General features: G+C 33.1%; 1 protein-coding gene and 1 long non-coding RNA gene across 11 annotated transcripts; both read right to left on the reverse strand.

The window, feature by feature from the left end:
• Positions 1 to 265: 265 nt before the first annotated feature.
• On the reverse strand, positions 266 to 26,049 carry LOC125061323. 10 transcript variants are annotated; one of them, XM_047666715.1, is made up of 5 exons: positions 25,979 to 26,049; positions 18,815 to 18,982; positions 5,141 to 5,281; positions 1,274 to 1,444; positions 266 to 401 (listed from the first exon to the last, which is right to left on the reverse strand). In XM_047666715.1, the coding sequence occupies exons 2-5, from the start codon at positions 18,942 to 18,944 to the stop codon at positions 331 to 333; spliced, it is 513 nt and encodes a 170-aa protein (XP_047522671.1). In that variant the 5' UTR covers positions 18,945 to 18,982; positions 25,979 to 26,049; the 3' UTR covers positions 266 to 330. The 10 variants fall into 10 exon arrangements, with proteins under 10 accessions (XP_047522671.1, XP_047522666.1, XP_047522665.1 ...); XM_047666710.1 differs by lacking the exon at positions 18,815 to 18,982 and adding an exon at positions 14,911 to 15,138 and having other exon boundaries at positions 25,979 to 26,036; XM_047666709.1 differs by lacking the exon at positions 18,815 to 18,982 and adding an exon at positions 14,911 to 15,186 and having other exon boundaries at positions 25,979 to 26,036.
• LOC125061331 lies at positions 8,893 to 10,103 on the reverse strand. The gene is made up of 2 exons (XR_007119027.1): positions 9,680 to 10,103; positions 8,893 to 9,593 (listed from the first exon to the last, which is right to left on the reverse strand). It is a non-coding gene; the product is annotated as an uncharacterized LOC125061331 (long non-coding RNA).
• Positions 26,050 to 26,477: the final 428 nt, after the last annotated feature.

A 26,477-nucleotide genomic window follows, 5' to 3' on the forward strand; every position in this document is an offset into this window, starting at 1 on the left:
AACATTTATTTTTTGCGTGCATGAACAAATAATTTTTATGATGGCAATCCAAAACGTAAATCTCATAGAGAAATGTCAATTGTCAGGTAATAAAGAAAAAAATGTCTACTAATGTAAAGAGTTTGCTTATCTATCATCTCAAAGAGATGTCATAATTTTGTTTATTGATGTTAGATGTGTCGTATTTTCGGAATTCTATAAGATTATGAAATGGCGAAGTACCTTGTGCCCACTTGGCACAAATAAAAGCCATAAAAAAAAGATTATGGAATTAAAATATGGTTGACGGATGCTAGATTTACGTTTTAGAACACAGGTCCATTAGGTGAATTACAATATTAATTTTCGTAAACAAGACACGAAGATGATAGCGAACAGTGAAATCTTCAGTATAACCGCATCTGAAACAAAATTATTTTATTGCTAAGTTCTCATAAAATCCTTGTTTAGAGTATTTAAAACTATTAAAATCGAACTATTTGCCGATATTTCATAAAATATGTTTAATTATGTTATAGTGTGTTTTTATCGACTTTCGATGTAATGGTGAAGAACAAGAAAAATATAATATTGAAATAACTACAACGCGGTTATTGTCTTTGCTAGTTAGATAACTTCATTAATTGTTAGGGAATTCTAATGCTTGCCATTGTAACTAATATATAATATATGTCAATATTTTAAAAACAATCTTATTTATTAATCACTATAGAACCTATACAAATGATTCTTTAATCTAATATATAAAATTCTCATGTCGCGGTGTTTGTAGTTAAACTCCTCCGAAACGGCTCGACCGATTCTCATGAAATTTTGTGTGCATATTGGGCATGTCTGAGAATCGGACACTTCTATTTTTCATACCCCTAATTTTTTTATTAATTTTAGATAAAAATTTTATTCTTTATTTTTTTATGATACAGCATTAAAAAATACATACAACCCCTAATTTTCATCCCTCTACGGTCAACCCCTATTTTTTTATTATAAATGATATACATGGCAAAACAACGTTTGGCGGGTCAGCTATTTTATTTATAAGTATGCGCCTTAACAATTCATCAATTAATAATCATCATCATTCATCTAGAACCCGCAAAATCTTTTCTCTAGGCAAAATGGCAAAATTGAAATCATGTTTTTACAGATTAGACTTTACTGTTAAATCAATAATTTAAATCACATAACCTTGCCGAGCTACGTGATCTTAAAACAGTATGACTACTACCATTTACTGGATATTTCATTAATTATCATAGAATCGTATATTCACCATTGCAAGCATGTTCCTTTTCTTTATACCCATTTTCAGTGTCGCAGAGGCAGATTTTGTCCTGTGGCGTGAATACCCGCATATGCGCCGGGGCAGCGCTCGTTATATTCGGGGCTCCACAGATAAGACCATCGTTACATTCGTCGCTGTTCGCACAGACGTGGTATAAAGCTGGAAATGATATTTCAATTGAATACAATCTGTGGTACAATTAATATAGTATAACACTCCATAAAACGCTTTAAAATTGTAGCAGTGCTACCAACTTGGGGGTTTTAAAGCATGATTCTATACAATTTATATTAAGCCTAAAACCCCCTCAACAAACTAAAGCAAATATAAACTCCAAGTGGATATAACTATAATGGAAAGACGGGGTGTGTACGAGTTCCAAGCAAAAACCTGAGGTGCTAGTCTCAACTTTTGGATTTACGCGCCACTCACGCTATCATACATAGATGTTACATGGAGTTTATATGTACTGTAATTTGACAAGAGGTTTCAAAGGCTCGACACTGAATCTCACCATGTGTCTTAACATTATAGCCGAATTTACATTACGAAACTAGTGGCTCGGAATTAGTTTTATGACATAAATTTCATCAACAATTTCACGTGTAAATTTACAGTTTCATAATGCATGCATCGGTTTCGCGACACTGGATAAATTTCGTGCCATGCGCATATTTTTTGTAAAACTAATGTCACGCAACTACTTTCACGATGAAAACGCGACACGAAACTAGTGTCGCGAAAGCATTTGCACAGGGCAGACGTGTGTGTTTGAGTGCATCGTGCAGCTAAATGACCGCCAAAATGGCAAACCAACGTTGGTCAGTTGATAAAAAAAACATTTTCGAATTTTATATATTAACATCTGTACCACGACGTTCTGCATCGCAAAATGAAGCTTTGATGTTGACAGAGCCATGTCGTTGGTGATACTGTTGATTTCACGACACTATTATTTTTTGTTAAAGTAGTTTCACACGTGCTGCAACTATTTTCATGAAACTCATTCCAACATGCATAACACTAGTTTCGTAATGTAAATTCGGCTTATGTTAATACATTCGAAAGTTATAAAAATGTAAAAGCAGCTTTTTCTGACGTTAAAAAAGCAAATTAGCTCGTTCCCTCAAGGTATTAAATTTCTTTTGTTTAGCGTCTATTAAAGTATTCGTGTCAAAGTATAATATTTCTCGTGACATTGGGATTGCGTTTGATTATTTAATAACTTAAAGCTCGTTCAATGTGAAAATATGTTAATCAGTGGCGCTACAACCTCTTTAGGTCTTGGCCTCAGATTTCTGAATCTGTTTCATGATCATTGTTAAATCTAATAGGCAAGCGACTTTTTGGGTCTAAGACATGTCGTGTTCCTCACGATGTTTTCCTTCACCGTTCGAGCAAATGTTAAATGCGCACATAGAAAGAAAGTCTATTGGTGCACAGCCGGGGATCGAACCTACGACCTCAGGTATGAGAGTCGCACGCTGAAGCCACTAGGCCAACACTGCTCTATTTTCGAGTACTACACTACACTAAACTACACTAAATCCATGTCATTATGTTTTATACTAGTACTCGACCCCCGACGGAGCGAAAGCCTCTTCCAAATTCTTCCACATGCCTCTATTCCTCCCGACAATTTTCCAATTCTGCCCCGAGTTATGTAACCTAACTTTAGTAAAGTAACATATAAATATTTTAGGTAATCATTAAAAGCGTAAACAAAATCGTCGTACACTTGAAGTCAATATTGAGCCCTTTAGTTTTTACCACACATAAATTGTATTTTAACATTCTCGGTTACGATAATGTCCAATAACATAAGTGTGATTTAGATTTATGAACCCTTAGAAAAGCCAATTTTTTGTTAGCGTCGCAACCCCTAATTTTGTGTTAGTTATAAGCTCATATTTTAAACCATTAAAGTCAGTTGTTACCCAGCTTCAAACAAAGAGTTTTGTTCAAACATCTCCAAAAACCGCCGCCGAACTTAACTCCCGCTATCTATTTCATCTTCCCAAGTTTCTGGTGTGCATCCTATTCTTTTTGCGTATATACAATAACTATTTTCAAGGTATCGTGGTATCTAAGTCAGATACAGTGTCACCCGTATGTCAAAATCCAGTCCTTAATTTATACGTGCCTTTTCTCGTTTCTTAATCTTACGCAATATCTTTTTTTTGGGCAAGTCTACGGAAAGCCGCAAAAGGGCATCACAACCCATAGACACCCATTTTAGTAGTGCGTTGCCGAGAGAGGCGCATGCTCCTTTTTAAACAATTGAAGGTCGTAATTCCCAGGGAAGATCTCCGGGAGTCGATTACATAGCTAGTTCGTAAAAGAAAATGACTTGTAAATGAGCTGTCTGAAGAAGACCGGGTAAAGGCCTATTCAAACCTGAGCGATATTCGCTGCCACTGTGGGTAGAGGTACATACCGCGCGGGTTTCGCTCAGGTATTTAGTATCGTTATTCTACCCACAAGGATAGCGAAATCCGTTTTCGTGTGAACAGTAATATTACCGCATACTCACTGGGTTTTCCCTGCCGCAGACGGTAGCAAATACCGCTTAGGTCTGAACAGTAATATTACCGCATACCCACTGGGTTTTCCCTGCCGCAGACGGTAGCAAATACCGCTTAGGTCTGAACAGTAATATTACCGCATACCCACTGGGTTTTCCCTGCCGCAGACGGTAGCAAATACCGCTTAGGTCTGAACAGTAATATTACCGCATACCCACTGGGTTTTCTCTGCCGCAGACGGTAGCGAATACCGCTTAGGTCTGAACAGGCCTTAATGCTGCTTTAGTTCTAAATAGACTTTAGGTGACAAAAACTGTTGTTTAAATTTATCTTGGATTAGGAAGCACCAATTAAGAATATAAATTGTGACGTAGTAAAATAAATTGTTGTAGTTTCTTCAAGACGAACTCATTGCAAATGCCAAACGCTAGGGCCGTCCAAACTTATTTTTTTTTAATTTGATATTCTAAATTCAGTAACTTACTATGGAATAATTTCGCACCGGAAATTAATATATAGTCATATTTCAGGTTTAACAATAGAATGCCATTTGTAAATTATACCTGTTAAAACTGACCTTTAGCAGGGGTCAACTAACAATGGTCACAAAACGCGAACGTGTAAAGAATACGGGGTTTTGTTTTATTATAATAATAAAGCCTTTTTTATTTCCATATCGTTAATTCCATTTCAATTGTTAGTATTTACTTATGGCTTAATTTTTATAAAAAAATATTCTTTTTGGCCTGCCCACTCTTCTTTTCCCGGGTGGTACCTGCCATTCTGTTGTATTACGTGTTATGTTACAGTAAATTAAATTAAATTACACGGATTTACAGCTTTGTGAGCTGGACTGCATAGTGGATGCATAGTGGATGCTGGATGGCATAGTGTCTTGTATCCTTTTGTTAGAATTTGTTATTTATTTTAAGGAAAACTTAATCACATTTATGCAAAATAGTAGTTTAAAAATAAACATACACATTCCCGGACAGACTCACTTATAACTCGAGTTCTAACATGACCGAATCTCAATAGATTAGTATATACCCAGAATAGCTCTTCTTTTTGTGAAGACATGGGTGAGAAGTGATGAAGAAGACTTCCAAGTTATCATCTGTTTTTTTACTCTCTCTTGAAATTCTTTAGCTTATAATAGACAATTTGTGTTATTATGGCCAAAAGAGCCGGTTTTTCAGGGGGCAGGGAGCCAGCAGAAGTAGGCACAGAGGATAGGTTCTATTATATAAACTTAGAATGATTGATTAAGTGTTTTTTGAAAGACTTAATTAGTTTTACACTAATACAATTTGTTGTAGTGTAACCTTACTTTTAGTGGGCGCCTCGCACTGTCCATTGACTGGAGGCAGGTTGTCTCCACATAGGCATCTGGTGACTGGGTCGTAGTGGGTCCTCACGCAGGAGGAGCTGGTGATGCCAGCACATTCTGCCTGCTTCGAACACGGTCGAGCTGAAAATATATTGTAAAATAAAGTTGGCATTCTACTTTGCAATAGATTTTATTTATCTATTGTTAGATAAAAGACATTTCGACTATTCATTATACATTGGTAGCCAACAATTAAACTAAGTCAAACGAAAGACGGCGTAACTCAAAGAATATTAAAGAAACGGGAGTTATGTAATCTAACATTAGTTAAGTTACACATATATATAAATATATATTAGTAAATAGGTACAATCGTCGCATAATTGAAGCCTGTGAGCCCTTTAGTTTTTCCACACTTAAATTGTACATTCTTGTTTCCGATAAAGTCCAAAAAGGTCGACTGTACTTGTTTTGAAGTGTTACTTAGATTTATGAACCCTTAGATAAGTTAGTTTTTGTTAGCGTCGCAACCTACACCTAATTTTGTTAGTTATAAGCTCATAATTTAAGCGATTACACTCTGTTGTTATCCAGCTTCAAACAAAGTGTTTCATTTAACACATATCTGAACATATCTACAACAACCGTCACCGAACCTAACTCGGGACCTATTTTTTATTATGAACATAATAATATTTAAAGAAATTTGGATGACGACAAGTCCTTCGATATCAAGTATTGAATGTGTTGTAGGTCACTTACTAATAAGTAATTAATTTGAATAATTTCACTACATATTTTTAATAAGTTTAGTTTCGAAGCTATGAATCTGGAGAAAACCGTTATTATATTACTTTTAAGTTTACTTTTATTGGCCACAAGATGATGCATTTATTGTGCAACACATCATTTTTCGTATTTCGAAAGGAGACTTTTAATAACTATTGAGTTGTCCTCAATATATTAAAAATTTAATGCATAAAATGTCATTTTTATGTCATTTTCATTTGCTGGCCCGTGTTTTGTAAATGGGAGGGTCAACCTACAACCCAAATCTATACAATTCCCAAAAATAAAATATATTATATTATTAGAATCCGAAATACGTATATAATCTTACATAATTCCTTACATGCATATCTCCAACTAGTCCTGTCTTACCTTGCAAGAGAATAACACTTAATAAAAAGTAATTAGAAAAAGAAACGCAAATACTTGTCATCAGAAAATGATGTTTTAAAAATATTATCTTCAAAAGGCGTTTGTGATTAAGATCCTTTAGAGACTGCAAAGAAAAAAATCTTAAAAACCAGATTATCCACTAAGTTTGTTACCTGTTTTATATAAATGATCATATCCAATTAGTTTAGTTTTCAATAATTTTGTGAATACATACTAACACTTTTAATACAATCCAACAATACATACAAAATGATTCCATGATTTCTGAAGTCAATAGAACCTCTTTCAAAAACAAACTAACAGCAATAAAACCTTAATTCGTGCGATGCAGGTTTATAGGTCAAAAGATAAGAGGGGTCAACATATTTTGGTCTCACTTCCGCCACGCTATCTACCGGCGGAATATCTAATGAGCTACCTTTACGTTTAATTAACATTTACGATTGGCTGTTCCTATAATTTACGGACAGGTCGACGGAAAATAGAAACTTCTTTATTTGTATCACATTCTTTTTAGTGGAGCAGTCCGAAAATGGGTGCAATTGTTGTGACGCTTCATGTATTTATTTTATTTAAAAAATGTGAGCCGTCACGGGACGCCTGGCAGATGTGAAACATCGGCATTATTTTTTAAAAGTAATATGCAGAAAAGAACAGATTGTGATAGGAACTAAATGTCATAATGATAAAATAAATAAAAAAAATTATTGAATAAACATTTATGTATTTTCATTAAATCAAAAATTTACGAATGTATTTCAAATTGTGACTACTTAATTCTACCCTGAGGCCTAGGCACTGATTACTGAGTTTTTATATTGTTTTGTAAATCATATAATGAATGATGAAATATAAACATTTGTAAAGCAAAAAAGCAAATTTAAAACCGCTACGGAGAGTTTATGTCAGTTCTTTAAAAGGTATTATTTGAGAATTAGCATGTTAATTTTGAAGCAATCAAGCAACATATATATATTTTTGTGACACGCGATTTTTTTAAATTATAAATTTCTAATTATCCCCGACTATTGTGGTGGGTCCTTATTTTATACACATATTTTGTCAAGCAATTTCCTAATATTTATATTCCCATATATTCATAGGCGAGTGGGGGCCCGTCATCTCTCCTCCCTTACGCTCTTGTTGCATTGAGTGACGTATTTCACTATTTTATTGGAGAAATCTTCCATTGGTATCTAAAGATTATAAATATGTCGGGTAACCGCTCGAAAAATGGAGCAAAATTGTGACGGAATGGTACCCTAGAGACGGAAAACGAAGAAGATGGGAGGACGAACTGAAACTAACAGCAGCCTACAACTGGAGAAGAGTCGCAAAAGATAGAGAACAGTGGAAAGGGTTAGAGGAGGCCTTTGCCAAGAGGCAAACCGAACTCCGAGATATACTGGAGTGAAAATATATTAAAGTTCAGATATATAAAGTCACAAGTTCAGAATTTAAAGGCTATAGATGTTATTATAACTAATCGGCAGTTAATTTTATATTCATCTATCTATCTATCTTAGTATCAACTATTAAATACGCTATGATAGGCTAGAAAAGGCTACCGCAAGTCGCTATCTCCGCTAGAGCACTGTCAAGATATTATTATTATTATTACGTATATAAAATTGACAGCTCATAAAAGGTGATTAAGGGGCGGTTTTTTGATCCGTAGTTAACTCAACTATTGGTAAAAAATCGTTACTATTAGTTAAATATCAGCAAAATGCGTTTTTTGATCCGTGGTAAGAGCATCCAATGGTAAAATATCTAACCATTAGGCAAAAAAGTTAACTACTCAGTATCGGAGGGTTAAAAAGATGGCCGCTGGTAATTTATATAGTAACAGCTGTTTGTCACAGAAATCAAACTATGATAAATACGTTTATTACTATCTAATGATGAATTTAAACATATTGAGATACTTTAATTAATGAGACGATGAAGAAGACGATAATATTATATGAGAATGTGTCAATGAGTGACCAAAAATATTTAGGCAATGTCATCCGCCATTAGAAACCTGGGATGATTTAGATTTTTGTCACTGTTACCCCCTATCGAAGGGAACAGTGCTCTGGATTGTTACTGAAATTGGGAATGATCTTAAACTGCCAATGAACAAGAGTATATATAGACAGCAGCTCATACCAACCTATTTTGCTTCATTACTAACTATAGAACCGCAGCAGTATATAATTAAGTATATTACTAATTCATTATGTGTTTTATTGCCTATAATATTAACTTATAATTATTATAATTAAATAAAATATAAGAACATGAGTATATATAGACAGCAGCTCATACAAACCTATTTTGCTTCATTACTAGTTACAGAACCGCAGCAGTATATAATTTTATTGCCTATAATATTAACTTATAATTATTATAAGTTAATATTATAGGCAATAGAATACATAATGAATTAGAGTTAATATTATTTATATATTACTAATAATATTAACTTATAATTATTATAAGTACATACAAGTATGTACTTATACTAAAAACTACAGCTACACATTAGTTAGGGACCTATGATATTCTTTAGGGCTTTTATTACATTTGTGAGTTAGCATCTACCTACTTTGTTACAAGAATTTATAAATAAAACATTTGACTTGATTAATAAACTGTTTAATTATAACTTAAATACAAACCATTTTTATTAAAAAAACATTACAAAATTTACATGAAACCCTAAAGTAGCAATTAAATATTTTCTAATTGTTTCTTCTTGCATTTCACCTCAATTTGATGCAACTCTTTTTGCTGCTACATATATTTATTGTGCCTTTCTTCCATCTGCTGCATCACTTTTTGGTGCACCTTCTCTTTATGCAGTATGGATTTTTGGTGGGCCTCTCATTGGTGCAGCAAATGTTTTTGATGCTCTTCCTTAGCATAATTGAACAAATCATCCTCTCTTATTTGTCTTTGTTTCAAAAACTCAATTTTTTTTATCCGTGTGGATCATAATCCGCTTCCTTGTTTCCAAAGGGTTAAAAGATTTTTCCTTTTGTTGTAGGACACAGCTATACAAGAATAAATATAAAAATGTGCCTACACCTTCATTAAATGTATATTAAATTTAACACGTCGGTGTCTAGACCCATCTGAGTTGAAAACGTCACAGAGATTTCCAAGCTGCATCTTTTTGTAGATTGCTGCAGTGATCAGTTGTTTGCAGGTTACGACTGTGTAATCCTTGAGAAGCATCACCAGTTTGGCAGTTTCTTTTTTGGCGAAGTTAGCAGTATGGTCCCTTTAACAAAATATAAATGTATTACTTTCTATTACGAAACACAAGATAAACCGGAATAAATAACACGAAAATATGTTTGTACTTACTTATTTGACCGTTGGCTGTTTGCGGACATCGTTATTTATATATTTAAGTATCGTAAAAAGTGTAAACCGTATTAAAACACAGAAAAACAACTTTATTTATATCGTGTTATTTAGATTAATTTGACACTTCAAACTCTTCAAAGCGCAAATAACGAATGAAGATGGCAAAAATGGATTTCATTCACTCAATATGTCTAGTGTTGTCATACAAAATAAATGTTCCCCACAAAAAACAACCACATTTTTTGGGATGTCATTGCTCATTGCACTGGCAACAAATTGACAAATTGTTAAGATTAACTATAGTTAAAAAAGGCATTGAAAAACGCATTTACGATTTTACCAATGGTTATTCATTTAACTATAGTTAATGTAACAAATGGTAAAACCATTTTTTACTACGGATCAAAAAACTGGCCCTTAAGGTTGAATGACGTTCTAAAATACTTTCTTGGTACACCAGTGGTGAACCAATAAACGCCTTACTAAATAAATAACGTTGTGTTTCTGACGACTACATTTATTTCGCTACGCCTAGGCCAGATTTTCATATAAAAGCTTTCGTTATTATATTTCGGTCATAAAAATATCATTTTAGTTATAAGTGCGATTCTTATCAAGTTCCTTTCGCACCGGAAACCACAAAATGTGAGTTAAACGTCAATCAGTGTACGAAAATAGAAATTCAGCGCCGTTACGATGTAACACAGACTAAAGGCCGATTTACATTATCTTAGTGTTTAGGAGAGTGCTTTAGTACAACTTGAAAGGCAAGATCTTTAGCGTAGCGTTTACTAAAGCAAGTAGCGTTTACATGTTTCAACTAAAGTACTATCCTAAAGCACTCTCCTAAACACTAAGATAATGTAAATCGGCCATTACACAGTGTAACTTGGAGTTAGATATGGTTATTTTAATCTGTAGCGCCGATATCGCAACGTTGGGGTTGCCCGAAAACATATGTCATTGACATTGTATTGAAAGGTATCACTCTGTGCCTGACATACTCTCGTAAAATAATATCGTTTCGTTTTGCATAACGCAAACAAAGTCTGATATCAAAATGTCATATGTATGATATAATAAAAGCTCTTTATCGCTCTTAATATACAACCAAATTCCAGCATATAAAAGTAATACTTAATAAGCTTAAGAAATATATTATTAAAAGGATCCCTTTAGGCAAGTTTCCGAAGAAACTGGCTGCGTTCCCCCTTTAATATGATATATATCGATTTTAGTGGAATAAGGTACATCTGCAGGTACCACAAAATTGATGCTGGTGAAAAAGATAAACGGGAAACTGAACTGCCGGCAGAAGTGAAAACTTGAATATTAACGTTGTGCATTTTTGATATTTTGGAATAGTTAGGGTATAATTTAGCACGAATTGCTTTAATTATCAGTATAAAAGTAAAACTAATCATTTATGTGGTAGAATACAATATTCATTTATTGCGCTATCGTACACAAACATGACAATTTATATTACATTAAATACGCCGCGCCAGCTGTCTACTCTCCATCCGTCTTACGAATTTTCGATCAGGTCTTAAGATAGGCTAGGTTATGTTCCATTATGTCTCAGTGAAGAGACAAATAAAAATAAAATGTCTGCGTTACACACGTAAGAAGTGAAACTTCTTTATGACCTTTCGAAAAATGATCTACTATACGCAACTTTACAGAAATTGATTAAATAATGTTAAATTAGATAAAGTTTAACAAAAGGCTTATATTATCATAGACATGAATACAAATAATACAATTATTTCATTTTACCTTATTACTACTAAGATTATTACAGAATTTCATTAATTGTAATAGAATTATTACTAGCATTGTTATCGTTATTATATATTTTTGTTATTAATGGCTTCGAATCTCTTCGAATCAACCGTGGTAGGTACAAGAAAAAGATGCGCGTAACGGAAAAATGTGACGCGTAACCGAAAAATGTGACGGTAATTTTTTTTCCAACGCCGATAAAGAAGTTTCACTTCAGCCCATCTAATAGTAATAAACATTTAACTAAATCAAACTATATAAATACATCGTTTGAATATAAAAAGCTCATATTTTTGTGCCTATCGTAGAAATTATGTTATTTTATTATTGAAATTGCCGTATTAAATCATTGTTAATTGTAACAAGAAATACCATAGTTGTTGCGTGTTTGTGCGTGTAATCAATAATATTGTAATTTACTTTGGCCGGTAACCGAATGCCCTTGAATGCCTTAGCGGAAGGTACCTTAGGAATAAGTGGCACTAAATGCCACAAGCACGCTAACTTGAAAGTAGTTTCACTTGCATATACCAATGGCGCTAAAACCTTTAAAGTCCAGAAACCTCAGATTTCTATATCTGTAATCATTTTTGGTACATATTAACGCCACCGCGGCAAAATTCTGGTTTGGTTTGATTAGGTTAGGTTAGTATAATATTAATACTAGCTGACCCGGCAAACGTCGTTTTGCCATGTATATTATTTCTAGTAAACACTTTTTTAGTTTAATAAAAATAACTATCTACTATATTACAAAATAGGGAATGATCGTAGAGGTGTGAAAATTAGGTCTTGTACCTATGTTTTGATATTTTGATATTTTGTACGCTGTATCATAAAAAAATAAAAACAAAAAAATTATCCAAAAAATAAAAATAATTAACATTTTGGGGTGGACACCCCATATCACTTAGGGGTTTGAAATATAGATAGTAGCCGATTCTCAGGCTTACTCAATATGCATAAAATATTTCATAAGAATCGGTCGAGCCTTTTCGGAGGAGTATGGGAACGAACATTGTGACACGAAAAATTTATATATTAGATTTTATTTCAATAACTGTTTCCGGTGCGTGAAAGTGGTTAGGGGTTATTATTCTAAGAGTTATTTAAATAAAATATTAATGTACTAACCTAACCTAACCTTACCAGAATTTTTGCCGCGGTAGTTAATACGTAAGTACCTCATTTTTAATAGACAATTAGTAGGTGATCAACCTTCTGTGTCTGATACACACCGTCGACTTTTTGGGTCTAAGGCATGGTGGTTTCGGAGGAGTATGGGAACGAACATTGTGACACGAGAATTTTATATATTAGATTAGATGTATTCCATCTATGGCTATATATTTAGTTTAATTGTTTTTCTATTGTATATCATTGACGTTATTTAAGTGATAGAACATAGACAATTTGGTGTCACGTTTCGTTTGATTGTCATTGGTCAAACGGAAAGTTCCCCAAGGGCCTGTCAAAAAGCGTTGTTTTACATTTAATTTTACTACTTTTTACGTGGAATGTATTAAACTATGAGATAATATACTATGTTGAACAGAATTCTCGCAGAAGTCTTGCCTATAAATAACATTGCGTGACCGTTCTATTTCCAGCCTGCATAACGATCAATCAATGATGACGTATGATTGATGGCTCACGAAGTCACGCACACTTTCTTAAGTTAAAAATATATCTGAAAAGGTAGCGTAGGTTAATTCCATTACATATTGAAGGTAGCGAGCACAGGACCTGCAGCTTACACTTCGGCCGTTACTTTTAAAATCCTCAGAAAGAACTTTACGTTATTTTGAAGTACCCATTAGTAACGACGATTTTTTAATGGATACGCAAATATTATTAGGACCTAAATACTAGGGCACCTATAATGCTTTATAACTACCTATTATTAAGTGCATTGTATTATGTAGCGGTCTATTACTTTAATTATTACATTGTATATGAATGTTTTAGAATAGTTATAAAGGAGATATTATTAGAAGAGTAATTTTTCAGGTTATCCTATTACTAAGAGTAGTGTTGGCCTAGTGGCTACAGCGTGTGCTCATCCCTAAGGTCGTAGGTTCTATCCCGTGCACAAATGGTATACATTGATTTGATAACTATGTGTGAATACTATGTACCTAAAATAAAAAAACTACTATACTAAAATACAATACGCATGTTATAAAAAAAACAATAAAGCAAATAACTAAATTATTATGAAGATACACACATATTCAAGAAACAGATACAGAAATCTGAGGCCTAGACCTAAAAAGGTTGTAGCGCCACTGATTTATTTATCTTATACTAAAACGACATGCCTGAACTTTTTTCAACCACGCAAAATCTTTTTTTCAATATGAATCAAATATAATAAAAATTATAAATATAATCAATATATTATATGCAAATTTATACTTCCTCCAAGAAGAAAATAGGAGATAATCTGTTGTTGCTGGATGGACATAATGATGGGAATGTTGTTTAATAAGATGTGTTTTGTTTTTGCATTTTAAATTTTATTTGCTAGCTATGAGGTATAAGAATTAACTTAGGTATTTTGTTGCTCGTAATTAGCTACTTATATGTATTAATTGCAACACATTAACCCTAATTAGCTTTTACATTTTTGTTATTATTTTTCTTTTAGTTTAGTTTTAGTTAGTGTTACATATTATTTTATGTTCATTTTGTTAATTATCTCTGCATTTCTTGTTAGTCTAGTCGACAAGTTGAAAATGGTACAAAATAGAGATACTGCTCTTAAAAATATTATGTGCGATAGCTCATTGGATCCGGAATGACGTCTAGAAAAATGTGCCAAAAGCGTGTATTAGCACATAAAAAATTGCAAATGTTATAAACAATTAAAAATGAAAAAAAAATTATTTAACATTTTTTTTACTTAAACAACATTACTTGATTTTTTAGTCTTTGTTTAAGTAAAAAAATTGTTATAAACAAAGTATAAATATTCTATTAACTTTTATGGCACGATCTTGTTAAGTATGTATGTCATTCCGGATCCAATGAGCTATCGCACATAATTTTAAGAGCAGTATCTCTATTTTGTACCATTTTCAACTTGTCGACTAGACTATATACTTTACCCTCTTTAGTGTGTTTCTTTTTTATTTTCCATACTAGTGTTGCCTGGAAGAAAACTTATGTAAACTGTTTTATATTTATGTTTAATGTAACGAAGTGTAAATACATAAATAAATATTTTATTTGTTGCCCTTAATATCTATACGGAAAAGTGACCATAGAGCCAGTACCGGAAAACAACTTCTAAAGAATTGTGCGTTGGTCTAAGCCGAGCTTAATATCAGTGTGACCAGCTCCGTTGTAGGTTTTGATATGGATGAGGATATATAACCTTTTTCTGAATAGCAAAGGTTCATTATTGTGCAGCCGACGTCTGTTTAAGCATAAAAGCGTACCTGGTGGTGGGGTTGGTGCTAAGTCCTTTGGTGGTTGGGTGTTGCTCTTTCCAAATGTTGTCAATGCCTCCGATGACTCTCCCGTGAGCCACCCGGTGAGTAACAACGGCAAAATGGCCGCCGCCGCTTGACGTCTACACCACATCTTCACCGCAAAAAATATACGCATTTTGACGGCACTTTAATAGCAACACTGGTACTGTCACTGTCACTTGTGACGTTTCTGTGCTTTAGCAATGTGGCGGATAGAGGAAAAAACCAATATTTAGGGAAAATCTATCTATAATATGTTTTTCAGTAAAACGCTCTGTAGTTATGTAAGATCCCTTCGGGCGGATAAGGGAGCGTTCAAGTATTACGTAACGAATTGGGGGGGGGGGAAGTCCTTTTGTGAAACGTTACGATGCGGGGCGGGGATTGAATTACGCGTTAGTGTCGACTTTCCAGTACTTTACACCACATAATTGTAACTTTTAGGTATGAAGAGTCACTAGGTGGTCACGAAACGTTTTACTATACTTGGGTACAGAAAACGTTACGGTGACATGGGGGCGGGGTCAATAATCTCCAAAAATTGCATGACGTTAATACTTGAACGCTCCTAAGATGTTTTTAAAATGACTATTACAATCTTAGCACAACTGCAATGATCTATCGCAAAAACATCCCATCCGTCCAAAGACAAATTTGTAGCTCTTCCAGATTCTTTCAAACTTGCTTTAGGCAAAATATATTGGTTTCTTCCTGTATTACTTCATAGTGTGGTGTCACAAAACGGCAGTTGTTTGGCTACGTGCGGTGTTTTATTACTAATATAGACAAAAAGTGGACTGTTCAATAGCCTTGTAGGGAATGACAGGAAAGGAGTAATCAAGTCCTTAGATAAAAAATTTCGAAAGACGTGACCCGCTAGTCAAAGTGACATCTACGTAACGTTACTATAGTGCAACAGCGGATCACGACGTTTGCAAAATACTTGTCTAAGATCCCTAGACACGTGTCGCTCAGTCCAATAACTGTCTAATCTAATAACAGGCATGCTTCTTAAACAAAAAAATGAAGTGCTATTAGCTAGGTTTTACGTTAGACTTCTGTTCCAATTCAGTCTTTAAAAACAGTAACCACTGTATCAGGTTATCCAATAATATTATTTCGTTTAATATTATCTTCGGTTAAACGAGTCCTGACATTTTAAAAACACTTATTTTAGTTATAAAACAGTCATAACGTTACGTCTATTATATATTAAATGTATAAATAAATATTGTAATCTATATATATAAAAATGAAACCCGTTTTCCGTTGTCACGACATAACATGAAAACGGCATGACCGATTTGTCTGATTCTTTTTTTATAATATTCCTTGAAGTACGAGGATGGTTCTTACGAGAGAAAAATTAAAAAAAATGAGTGAAAAAGTCTAAAAACAACACTTTTCTATATTCCCATACAAAATATTCGTAATAATATTTAAAGGCAATTTGAACTTTTATACCATATCATAAAGTTCAAGTGTTAGTGGTGGGGTTCCGGGAAGATGAATTTTATTTTTTGACATAATGTATTTGTTGTATTATCAACTTTCTTTCTTTTATCTTACTAGCTAAATCAGTGTCCCGAATAGTAGAATAAGTATTAAAAAAAAATAAAGAATCGACTGTTAGGCGATACGATGTTCGCCAGGCCAGCTAGTATATAAATAAAAAAATAATTAAATTTGTTAACAATTAAATTCCTCTATAGATGTCTATTAGAATGAATGTCTGTTTTTTGGAAAATGGTAGATTCCTCTATAGAATCTACCATTCTCCAAAAAACAGACTGCCATTCTCACCTCAACCATAGCCAATAAAGTGCATGACAGTTTGCCTAAATTCACTACACAACCAGGACACGAACAATTCATTTAAGTATTGTATGGCAATCACGGTTTATATTAATTCACCTAAAATATTAAAAGTACTTCCCACTAAAGTTTTTTGAAAAAAAATTATGATTATTTGCGTGAAACATTATAAGTAATAGTAATTTGATAACGTAATAATATATTTTAATAATGTGATGATGTAGTGATAAAATAATATAAGAATTGACTAAAATGATATTACTCATAATGTAACTTTTATGTAAAATTCCTTTTAAGACATATTTGGACGCCATTATGTGTGGCAGAATATGCGAACTTTAGATTGTACCAACATAACATTTTGTACCACATTTTTGCACATAAATTATTATCTTAATATATATAAATTACGCGTCACGTTGTTAATTGTCCGCTATGTACTCTTAAACTACTTAACCGATTTCAATCAAATTTGCACACCGTGTGCAGTTTGATCTAACTTAAAAGATAGGATAGCTTACATCTCAGTTTATACCCGCAATATTATTTTATTGCAAATTTTTTAACTATTTGACAGTCACAATTCCAACAGATGGCGCTATGTTGAAAGTACCAACGTTTCACATAAGCTACAACTTGGCATAACCACCAAAAAGTCTATAATAAATTTAAGACGAAGCACTGACGATACACCGGTTTTAACCAACCTTTCAACTAAAAATAAATATAATAATAATTAAATAAGCGTTTATATTTTTTTTCCAGTCACTACGCGAGAACTATACCACAAACCACATATGTATATCTAGGTATAAAAATACAATTGAATTAAAATAATACGTTGATTATGGCAAAAATATTGTATGTAGGAAACCGCTATCATACGGAAGTTGTAAAATGTTTTATATCATACATAAGCGTTTATCAGATTTATTTATTTAAATAATAAAATTAAAACTTTTTTATTTTTTCTTTAAATGTCAATCCACGTTCAGTTTCGCGGTTAATAGAGGGAAAGGTTAAATTAGCCTCTAAGAAGTTTGGTGTGCTCAGAGAGACGGTACTTCACTCCGGGCCAGGGCCTTCACATGGAGTAGTGTTCTCACCACTGGGTGTGAGCTGCCCCCGCTGCTTCTTCCACTTGACCGTATTCTGCGAAGAGCGGCTCTAATCGCCGACTATCAGTCTCTTTTCAAGCGGCTTGATCTCTTGGCGTTGCGTAGAGATGTGGGGTCTCTCTGCATCTTCTACCACATTTACCACGGAGAGTGTTCAGAGGAGTTGCTCGGCCTTTTGGCTCGAACTTTTTAACCGGATTAATCCGGTTAAAAAGTTTTTTCTTTAAATGTAAATCGGTAAATGTTATGTCAATAAAAGACAATACTATGTGGATTGACATGTTAGTGCCCAGTACTCCGTTGCTGGCTGAGGCTTTAAGGAAGAGAAGAGAAAAGGGTGTTTAGCGGAAAACGCGCAAACTTGTGTCTTCGTGTGATTTAGTCGACCCCAGTTCGAGAACTCTGCTAGAGTTTCAAGTTCAGACACAAGTTTGTTTCGGTCTGGCAACTGTCCAAGAAATATGGATGACCATTGTAAAGAGTACCTCCGTGCTGTCGTCTGCATAGGAATGAATGTTACTAAGCTGCAACATTCGTTGCCAAAAGATTGTGTATTACAAAAGATTTTAGGACTAGGAAGAAGAACACATCGGATTTTTTGCGAAAGCTGGTTGAAACCTATTAATTTCATAATTTTGCATCCACTATGTGCCCGTTTGCACGTTTAAATTAGATAGAATATATTTTTATAATTATCTTCCTTGTAAACCCACTATTTTAGATTAAATGCAGGCTGTACTTCCTGGGGACTTAGACAAACATACTTTGCGACTAGCGTAACCCGTTGTTATTGTATGTACGTAACCTGACGTAAAATACCCCCCAGATTACATTGGCAACGTCTGAAATATATAGTTATCCGACTGAAAGACTTGTATCCATGGTCATGTAATAAAAAAAATCTGAAAATAGAATAAAAATCATTTTTAAATTCTTACCGGGTGCTTGAGTGGTGGTTGTCATTTTTGGCGGCTCTGTATACGCGCGTCCGAACGACGATATTCCGAACCCAATCGAGTATTGTATAAAACTCGTTGCAATTATAAAAAATAACAATTTTGGTGGCATTTTTCGCTTTTGAATATAGAATCTGTGTTTCTCTATGGCTATCACTCGTTCCGTAAATGTTCAAAACCACAGATCAATGTAAATTTTCGTCAATAGTAAGCAGCTTTCTGAATGGTTTTGTATTTTATTGAAATGAATGCATGAATGCGTTTATGAAATTGATTATTTACGTTGATTTTTGTCTCATGTGTGATGATTATTGTTATCACCTGTTATCTTAGAAGCGATATTAAACGAATAGCCCTACCAAGTTCCTGCTTTAGGAAGACTACATAGACACGATGTGTATTTGTCACAATAATAACGCCCCCTTGTACCGAAATAATAATTGTTACTATTTATTTCAATTCAATTGAACTGTTTGTAATCTAAAAAAAAATCAGTGGTGCTACAACCTCTTTAAGTCTTGGCCTCAGATTTCTGAATCTGTTTCATGATCATTTTTTAAATCTAATAGGCAAGTAGGTGAACAGCCTCCAGTGCCTGACACACGCCGTCGACTTTTTGGGTCTTAGACATGTCGGTTTCCTTCACCGTTCGAGCAAATGTTAAATGCGCACATAGAAAGAAAGTCCATTGGTGCACAGCTGGGGATCGAACCTACGACCTCAGGTATTAGAGTCGCACGCTGAAGCCACTAGGCCAACACTGCTCAGTTTGTAATCTAAACAATATTTGTAGACCATGTCCCACGACGTCCCTCAATTAATAATTTTTAAAATTTCAAACATAAATAATTGTCTGTGAAATCTATCCTATTATATTTTAAATCTGCCATGCGATTCTGTAACTCACTTTTCGAACTTACACAGCGGTTTTCACAGCGGCGGTCGCGCTCAAATCAGTCGTAAAGCAGTCATTTTATGATTTGGCATTCTGATAAGGAGGGAGCTTGTAGATTATTGTTTATCAGTATGCGAAAAGTGAGTTACAGAATCGCAAGGCAGGTGTAAAAAATTAAGAAAATATTCAACAAGTAATAAAACACAGCTGATTATAAACATCCACCATCCTGTTTGCCATTTAGTTCCTTATTTACTTGTACTTTTTAAAAAGTTACGCAACCCTTTCAACCTCAGCCTTTCTAAAATTCTAATGCCCACCAATATGTAATATACATAACTTTTAATATTAAAAGATTTAATTTCACTTAAGATACATACTTCAATAATAGGTTTTAGGAAGAAATTACTAGGTCGCACGAAACACAGTAATTAAATTTTCAAAACTTATTTAAATGAAAAACTGAATTTCAAATTCCAAATAATTTTAACAAATTTTCAAATAGCCCCCTGTGGGGCTTGGGCCCCACGTGGGAAACACTGCCTTAGACCCAATTAGTCGACGACGTGTGTCAGGCACAGAAGGCTGATCACATACTTGCAAATTAGAATAAAATAACACGAAAAAGATACAGAAATCTGAGGCCCACTTTAAAAGGTGGTAGTGTCACTCTTTTTGTTTTTGGGGTAGAACCACTAGCAATATTGTGCTGCAGACTTTGTATTCCATAGATATAATTGGAGAGCCGTAGGTACGTAACCCTTGGCTCTTATATGGAATGATGTGGAGGGAACACAAACATGTTTGACCATATTACTAGAAGTTGCTCTATTATTTATTAATACCTAGACTATTGTCAATAGTTAATATGGTATACTAAAACGAGGTAATAGCCAACAACAACCTTATGCCATCAATTTGACATTTAATAGATAATGTTTGTTATGAAAGCGCAAAATGAAGGAGGTAATGAAGACAGTATTTTGTATGGGTTAATGATGTTTGTAAAATCTCGTTACTGTTGTTTTGACATTAAGCGGCCGTTCAAGTATTACATAAGCGCTATAGGGGGGAGGGGTCTTTGGTTTTCTTATTTGGTGATTATGTCAATAGTAATTATATACTTTTTTACACAATACATTACCCACACATTGTCTTGAAAACAAAATGCATTTTCGAGGATTCATACAAAAAATGAATACGCTTATGTACTATTATTTTCGAGAGCTTTGCTTACTTTTGCTAACAAGAGGAGAGGGGGGAGGATAAGTTGCAGTAAATCTGCTTACGTAATACTTAAACGGCCCCTAGAAGACTACTAATCCCTTTTTAACCGAAATCTGTTGACTATAATGTTCATATGTTTTAGTCTTAATCGAACCGGTTCAAAAAAATCTATTTGCAACGTTTTAACCATAGTGCTCATTTCCATCAAACTTGACCGTTATTATTAAACTGGTTTAGTTTTTATGAATGATACTCTAAGGAATAAGACGTAGACCAAGTCTTGGGGCTTGAGACAAAATCAATCTGCGGCAGGCATGATAGCTATCACTAAAGGAATTTGTAAGACATTAGCTTACGCTTTGTCACGTGACCATATCCGTACAAATTCGTGTACAAGTGGGTCACGCTTGTCAAAAAATGATTTTGTCTTAAGCCCATGTTCGTCAAAAATTAATTGGATTTTGACACACGGTAGGCATAGTCACGTATTTGAATCGCACCCTTGGTGTCTTAAAAGTGAACGATTTCGTCAAAAATGAACTTTGTCTACACGATTTTTTCCTTGAACTAATTTAAATTATGCTAAGGTATAAATACAATAAAACCTTTTTCATTCTATAACAGGCTAGTAAATTCGTTCACAATGATATTACAAAACTGAACAACTAAAAGTATTACATTAAGAAAATTGTTTTATTTTACCCATATTTTCCTTTGTTATCGTTTGACATGTGACCTCTTTTGTGTGTGCGTGGCGGTCAATGCGCCATTTTGTGATTAAATGACAGTTTCGAAGCGGGATTTTTTTTCTGTTTGATGAGTTTTAAAGGCAGTTTTCAAATGTATATATTATATACCTATAAGTAACGTAAAATAATATTATCCGCATGAGTACATAAAGAAAAAGATTTCTTTAAAAGTTTTATTATGATATGAGCGATATGCTGAGCGAGCGATGAAGCGAATTTGATGAAAAGGAATTGTTTAGGGTTTGCATATGACGAAGAATGTGTTCTGGTTATTTAATATGTTAGCTGTTACATACTTGCCCATCGCAAACATTGCCCTTAAAACCCTTTTGACATAATTTGATAGCAGCGCTAAGGGTGAGCTTCAGAAACGAGAATTCGCGCCATGTCACCTGTATGTCAAACGTACAGGATTATGACGGATCTCCTCTCACTACGGACGTCACCATTCATGCTTGTCGGTTATTCGTACTACTAACTTATCCCTTCTCTAGTACGTTCCAGGTACCCAACCCGATTATACCATTCGCGGGAGTTATAGTATGCCCAAGTCTCGTTTCTGAATCTCACTTATAAAGTCTGCATGTTAAAGGGTTTTACTAATTGTATATATAAACTTATTCATCAAGTGTATAGCCGCCATTATAATTTAATTAAGTGAATTCGTAAGTATAGTTTTTTACCAGTAGATGTCGTTGGTTTCGGCCTCAATAATGGCGGGCGCGTATTTGACACCCCGAAAGAGCTCAACGCAGAGAGTCCAACCAAAAACAATAGAATTAGGAGCACGTTGTAACGCAGCCACATTTTTAGTCTATATAACTTGTAAGATCTGTGGAGATTTTTATTTAAATTTTGTGGGACTACGTGACCAATTATTATATATTTACACCAATGTCTAAAATCTATTTTCTACGTATTTTACAATTTTCAGTGGTTTTAACTATTTATATTTGTTGGCTATATTCTAAACATGTATTTACAATTCTAACTAAAGTCTATTTTCTAAAATCTAACTTCTAGAGGCTTTAACTAAAAACAATTTAAAAAATAGCTCTGGTGTATAGACAAGTAACATATTATATTATATATTTAGCTTGGGTATTCTTTTTTATTCTGTATAATAAAGTTTTTTCTTTAATTTTTTTTGGCTTTCTGTTTAAACAGTGACCATACTTTGATTTGCGTTTAAGTTTATAATTTAACAATAACGTTTAAATATAACATTTAAAAGATATTGTTTTAATTACATATTATAATTTTAACATCGGTATTGTAAAATTAAAAAATGCAATCCTTTACATAGCTTAATGTAGTTTTCTCATAATAAGTTGTTTGTTAGTTACATTAATTTCTATTACAGTTTGACTAACATTACGACTTGTGTTTGATTAGTTAACACTAAGACTACTTTTTCTTAAAATTGTTTTAAACATGTACATGAAACTGTAGTACACTTTGTTCTATTGTCAATAGTTTCAGTAGCGTACATAATTTAGGAACATTTTTGTTCTTTTATACACTTCGGGTTACATTATCATAATTATCATGCAAAACACTAGTTTTTTTAATAGTATATGTTCATCGGGAATAACGTAGGTTTCTAATGGTGAAAGATTTTTTCAAATCAGCCCAGTAGTTTTGGAGAAATGCAAACAATCAATTCTTTCCTTTTAATAATACACACACTAATGCGAGAAATAATTAATAATATTTTGCAAGACTTCAAAGTATTAAATTCCCCCTATTAATTGTACCAATTTAACTAGAATACTCATCTGGCAGAGAAAGAAAGTGAAGTTAGACCAATTTAGATTGTAGTCGTCGATAGGTATGTGATATCAATAGGAATTACTTCCGACAAAAGTTGTACATAAAAACCTCATGTCATCTACACTAATGTAATAAAGAGGTGATTGTATCTTTGCATTGAATTGGCTTCAATACGAAAGGTTTTTAAAAATATTGGTTGTTTGTAAAGTAGGTTTACGATCGAGATGTTTACGTGATAACGTCTTATTGGTGATATAAGTTTTTGGGAAGTAAGGAATTAATGAAGATAACAATTTTTTCAAATTTTAAATTACATCTATCGTTTTATTCACACTTTTGATGATAAATTTCGGGTGTAAAATGACAAGTTTACTTATTCGACTATGATATACATTTTTCTTCATACATTCACGGAATGACTGGCAGCGCTCGAGATGAGACGGGAGATCGGTCCGTCTCTCTCTCGTTATACCTGCGATCGCGCTCGTGAGGTTTTGGTGTGACACAAGTTTCTGAACATGTCACCCGACTAAAACGATTTTAAAGACGTTATCACGTCAAAATATTTCATCATTAGAACCCGTTATTCCTGAACATCTATGAATATTTTCATAAAATTTCAATGTCCTGTTCAATATTACAATAGTGTAACCCGAGGTTTGAATAATATCGATAAATATTCCTGAATCGCGTACGCTGTAAAAACTATTGACAATAGAGCAAAGTTACAATTTAATAGAATACATCAATATCTACAAGTATATGATACCATATGTCAAAGAAAATATTATTTTAGCATTTAAAACTCTATTAACAAGTGCAACGAGCGAATTAATTCTCGTGAAATCGCAGAGCACAGCTAGTATTATATATAAGTATTTAAGGGAACTATCAAGAAACAAGGAATACTGAGTTATACTTGACTAGGTTCCGGTATCTATAGACAATTTTGATGCAGCCTTGCGATTCTGTAACTCACTTTTCGAACTCACACAATAAACTACAAGCTCCCACCTTTTCAGAATGCCAAAAAAACCGCTGTGTGAGTTCGAAAAGTGAGTTACAGAATCGCAGGGCAGGTGTCATTTCTGTCAAATATTGCTCCTCAACTCTAGCTTAAATTTTTATTTATAAAAGTTATTAATTTTTATTAAAGGTTTAACTTTAATCAATTATTGTTGTTCTTCTATGAGTGTTAAAATAAGTTAATAATTTCTAAAAATCTAATTTATTTTTTATTATTAACAACGAAAATATTATTTTAGACTTATAACCAATATAATACGTAACAATTCAAATAAATTGTTCAATTGTGAATGAATTTGCTATAATATGTAAAAAATCAATTGTTCATAATAAACGCTGTAAGGGTGGGATTTTAGCTGATACACATTTTAGACATTTAAGCTAATATAGTTGTCTATGACTGACCTATAGATTATAAAACAAAACATTTCTAGCCAGTATTTTATGATAGTAACAAAAAAACAAACACAGAAATAGATTCACGCGAACAGTGTCAAGGAATACTTCATTATGAAATTAAAAATAGTTTTTTTTTACGATATTTTTACGAGTCTTTTTAAACTTTATAATATCGGTATACAGTCACATGTTTTTTTTACAATATGTTTGCCAGTATCACGCCTTAAATTGTATAACCTAATTAAATTAATTAAATTCCTCAACTTAATTTATTCCTATAAATATACGTACTAGTATACGAATGTAAATAAATAAATAAGATTTTTTTTTTAAAGATTTTATATATTTACGATAACATGTTGATTTTTTAAATACATATTAAACATATATTACGCCTCTGTCGCTAAATGGCGAGTATACGGTTTTATCCTGAGTTCTATTCAGGTGAAATAAGAATTTATTTGAAATGGAAGGCAATAATTGCCTTAATATTACAAATGCATAGACGCAGAAATACGTCTGCTACATTCCTCACCGATATTACAGTCTAAAAAAGGTAGAGATAAAGTCGTAATAATACAGACTCAAATATGTGTCTGCCCCATGACAAATATAGAAAGCTTATTTTGCTATAATGGGTGTATCAGAATATCTACTTTTAGTACAATTTAATAGGCACTACATACTTTATTTTGGAATTTAATTTTGGTAATTCAATTACATATAGTGCATAAATGTATGAATAATTACATGTTAAAAGCAATAAACGACCTTGTAAAAGCAGCGCTGTGCTTACAAAAAAATAATTTAAAATAAAATTACAAAATCTGTTCGCATAAATCCAGTGACAATTTCAAAACTGCAATTTAAAACTTTGCATTTTAAATTAAGAATTTGTTTCTTTCTTTTTGCATTGGACATAGACAGTCTAGATGAATTTTTGCAAACAGATAAAAAAGCGTGCGTCAAGCGCGTGCATTAATTCGATTTTTAAATTTGCGTTTAGAACACACGAAGAAGGTTTTAGTTATTTTATTAATTTAGTTTTATTCACTGTGTTTAGTTTAATTTAGTTACAGTTTCGGAAGTTTTCTTTCTTCGTACGAAGGCGGTGGTAGTTCGCGCGGGACTAAACTTGTACACGAAGGCTTTCTTCGAGTACAGGCTGTTCAAATGGTGTTAGTGCGTGCGTAGAATGATTTTTTGACTTTCACAAAAGAGTATTTAGATACTGTATTGTTTCGAAACATTTAAATGTTGTTTATGGTTTTTTTTCAATACAACTCAATTTCAATTACTAGTGCGTTCTAAAAGTATTGTTTTTAAAGATTATACTTATTTTGACTTTCAAAGTATTCTGTATATAAACCATTGAAATATGAATATTATTTATGCAATAAGGAAGGTTGTGCCTTTAAAGCTGTAAGTGTTACTTACAATAAAATGTCAAACTAACGTCAGTAACACACATTTCTTACTATATTTTCCGGTGTTCAGTTGACTTATGAACGTCAAATACTATATAAAAAATATAGTTAAAATAGTCATATGTAATACCACAAGAGCTTCAAAATTA

Source organism: Pieris napi, chromosome 23 (assembly GCF_905475465.1).
Source record: "Pieris napi chromosome 23, ilPieNapi1.2, whole genome shotgun sequence".
Lineage (NCBI taxonomy): Eukaryota > Metazoa > Arthropoda > Insecta > Lepidoptera > Pieridae > Pieris > Pieris napi.

Excerpts from the sequence above, each read along its gene's own strand:
- LOC125061323 (XM_047666710.1), bottom strand. The coding sequence starts at position 15,079 with ATGCGTATATTTTTTGCGGTGAAGATGTGGTGTAGACGTCAAGCGGCG. Across the intron at positions 1,445-5,140 it reads GTGCGAGGCGCCCACTAAAA|CTTTATACCACGTCTGTGCG; the intron begins GTAAGGTTACAC and ends TATCATTTCCAG. Across the intron at positions 402-1,273 it reads AAAGGAACATGCTTGCAATG|ATGCGGTTATACTGAAGATT; the intron begins GTGAATATACGA and ends ATTTTGTTTCAG.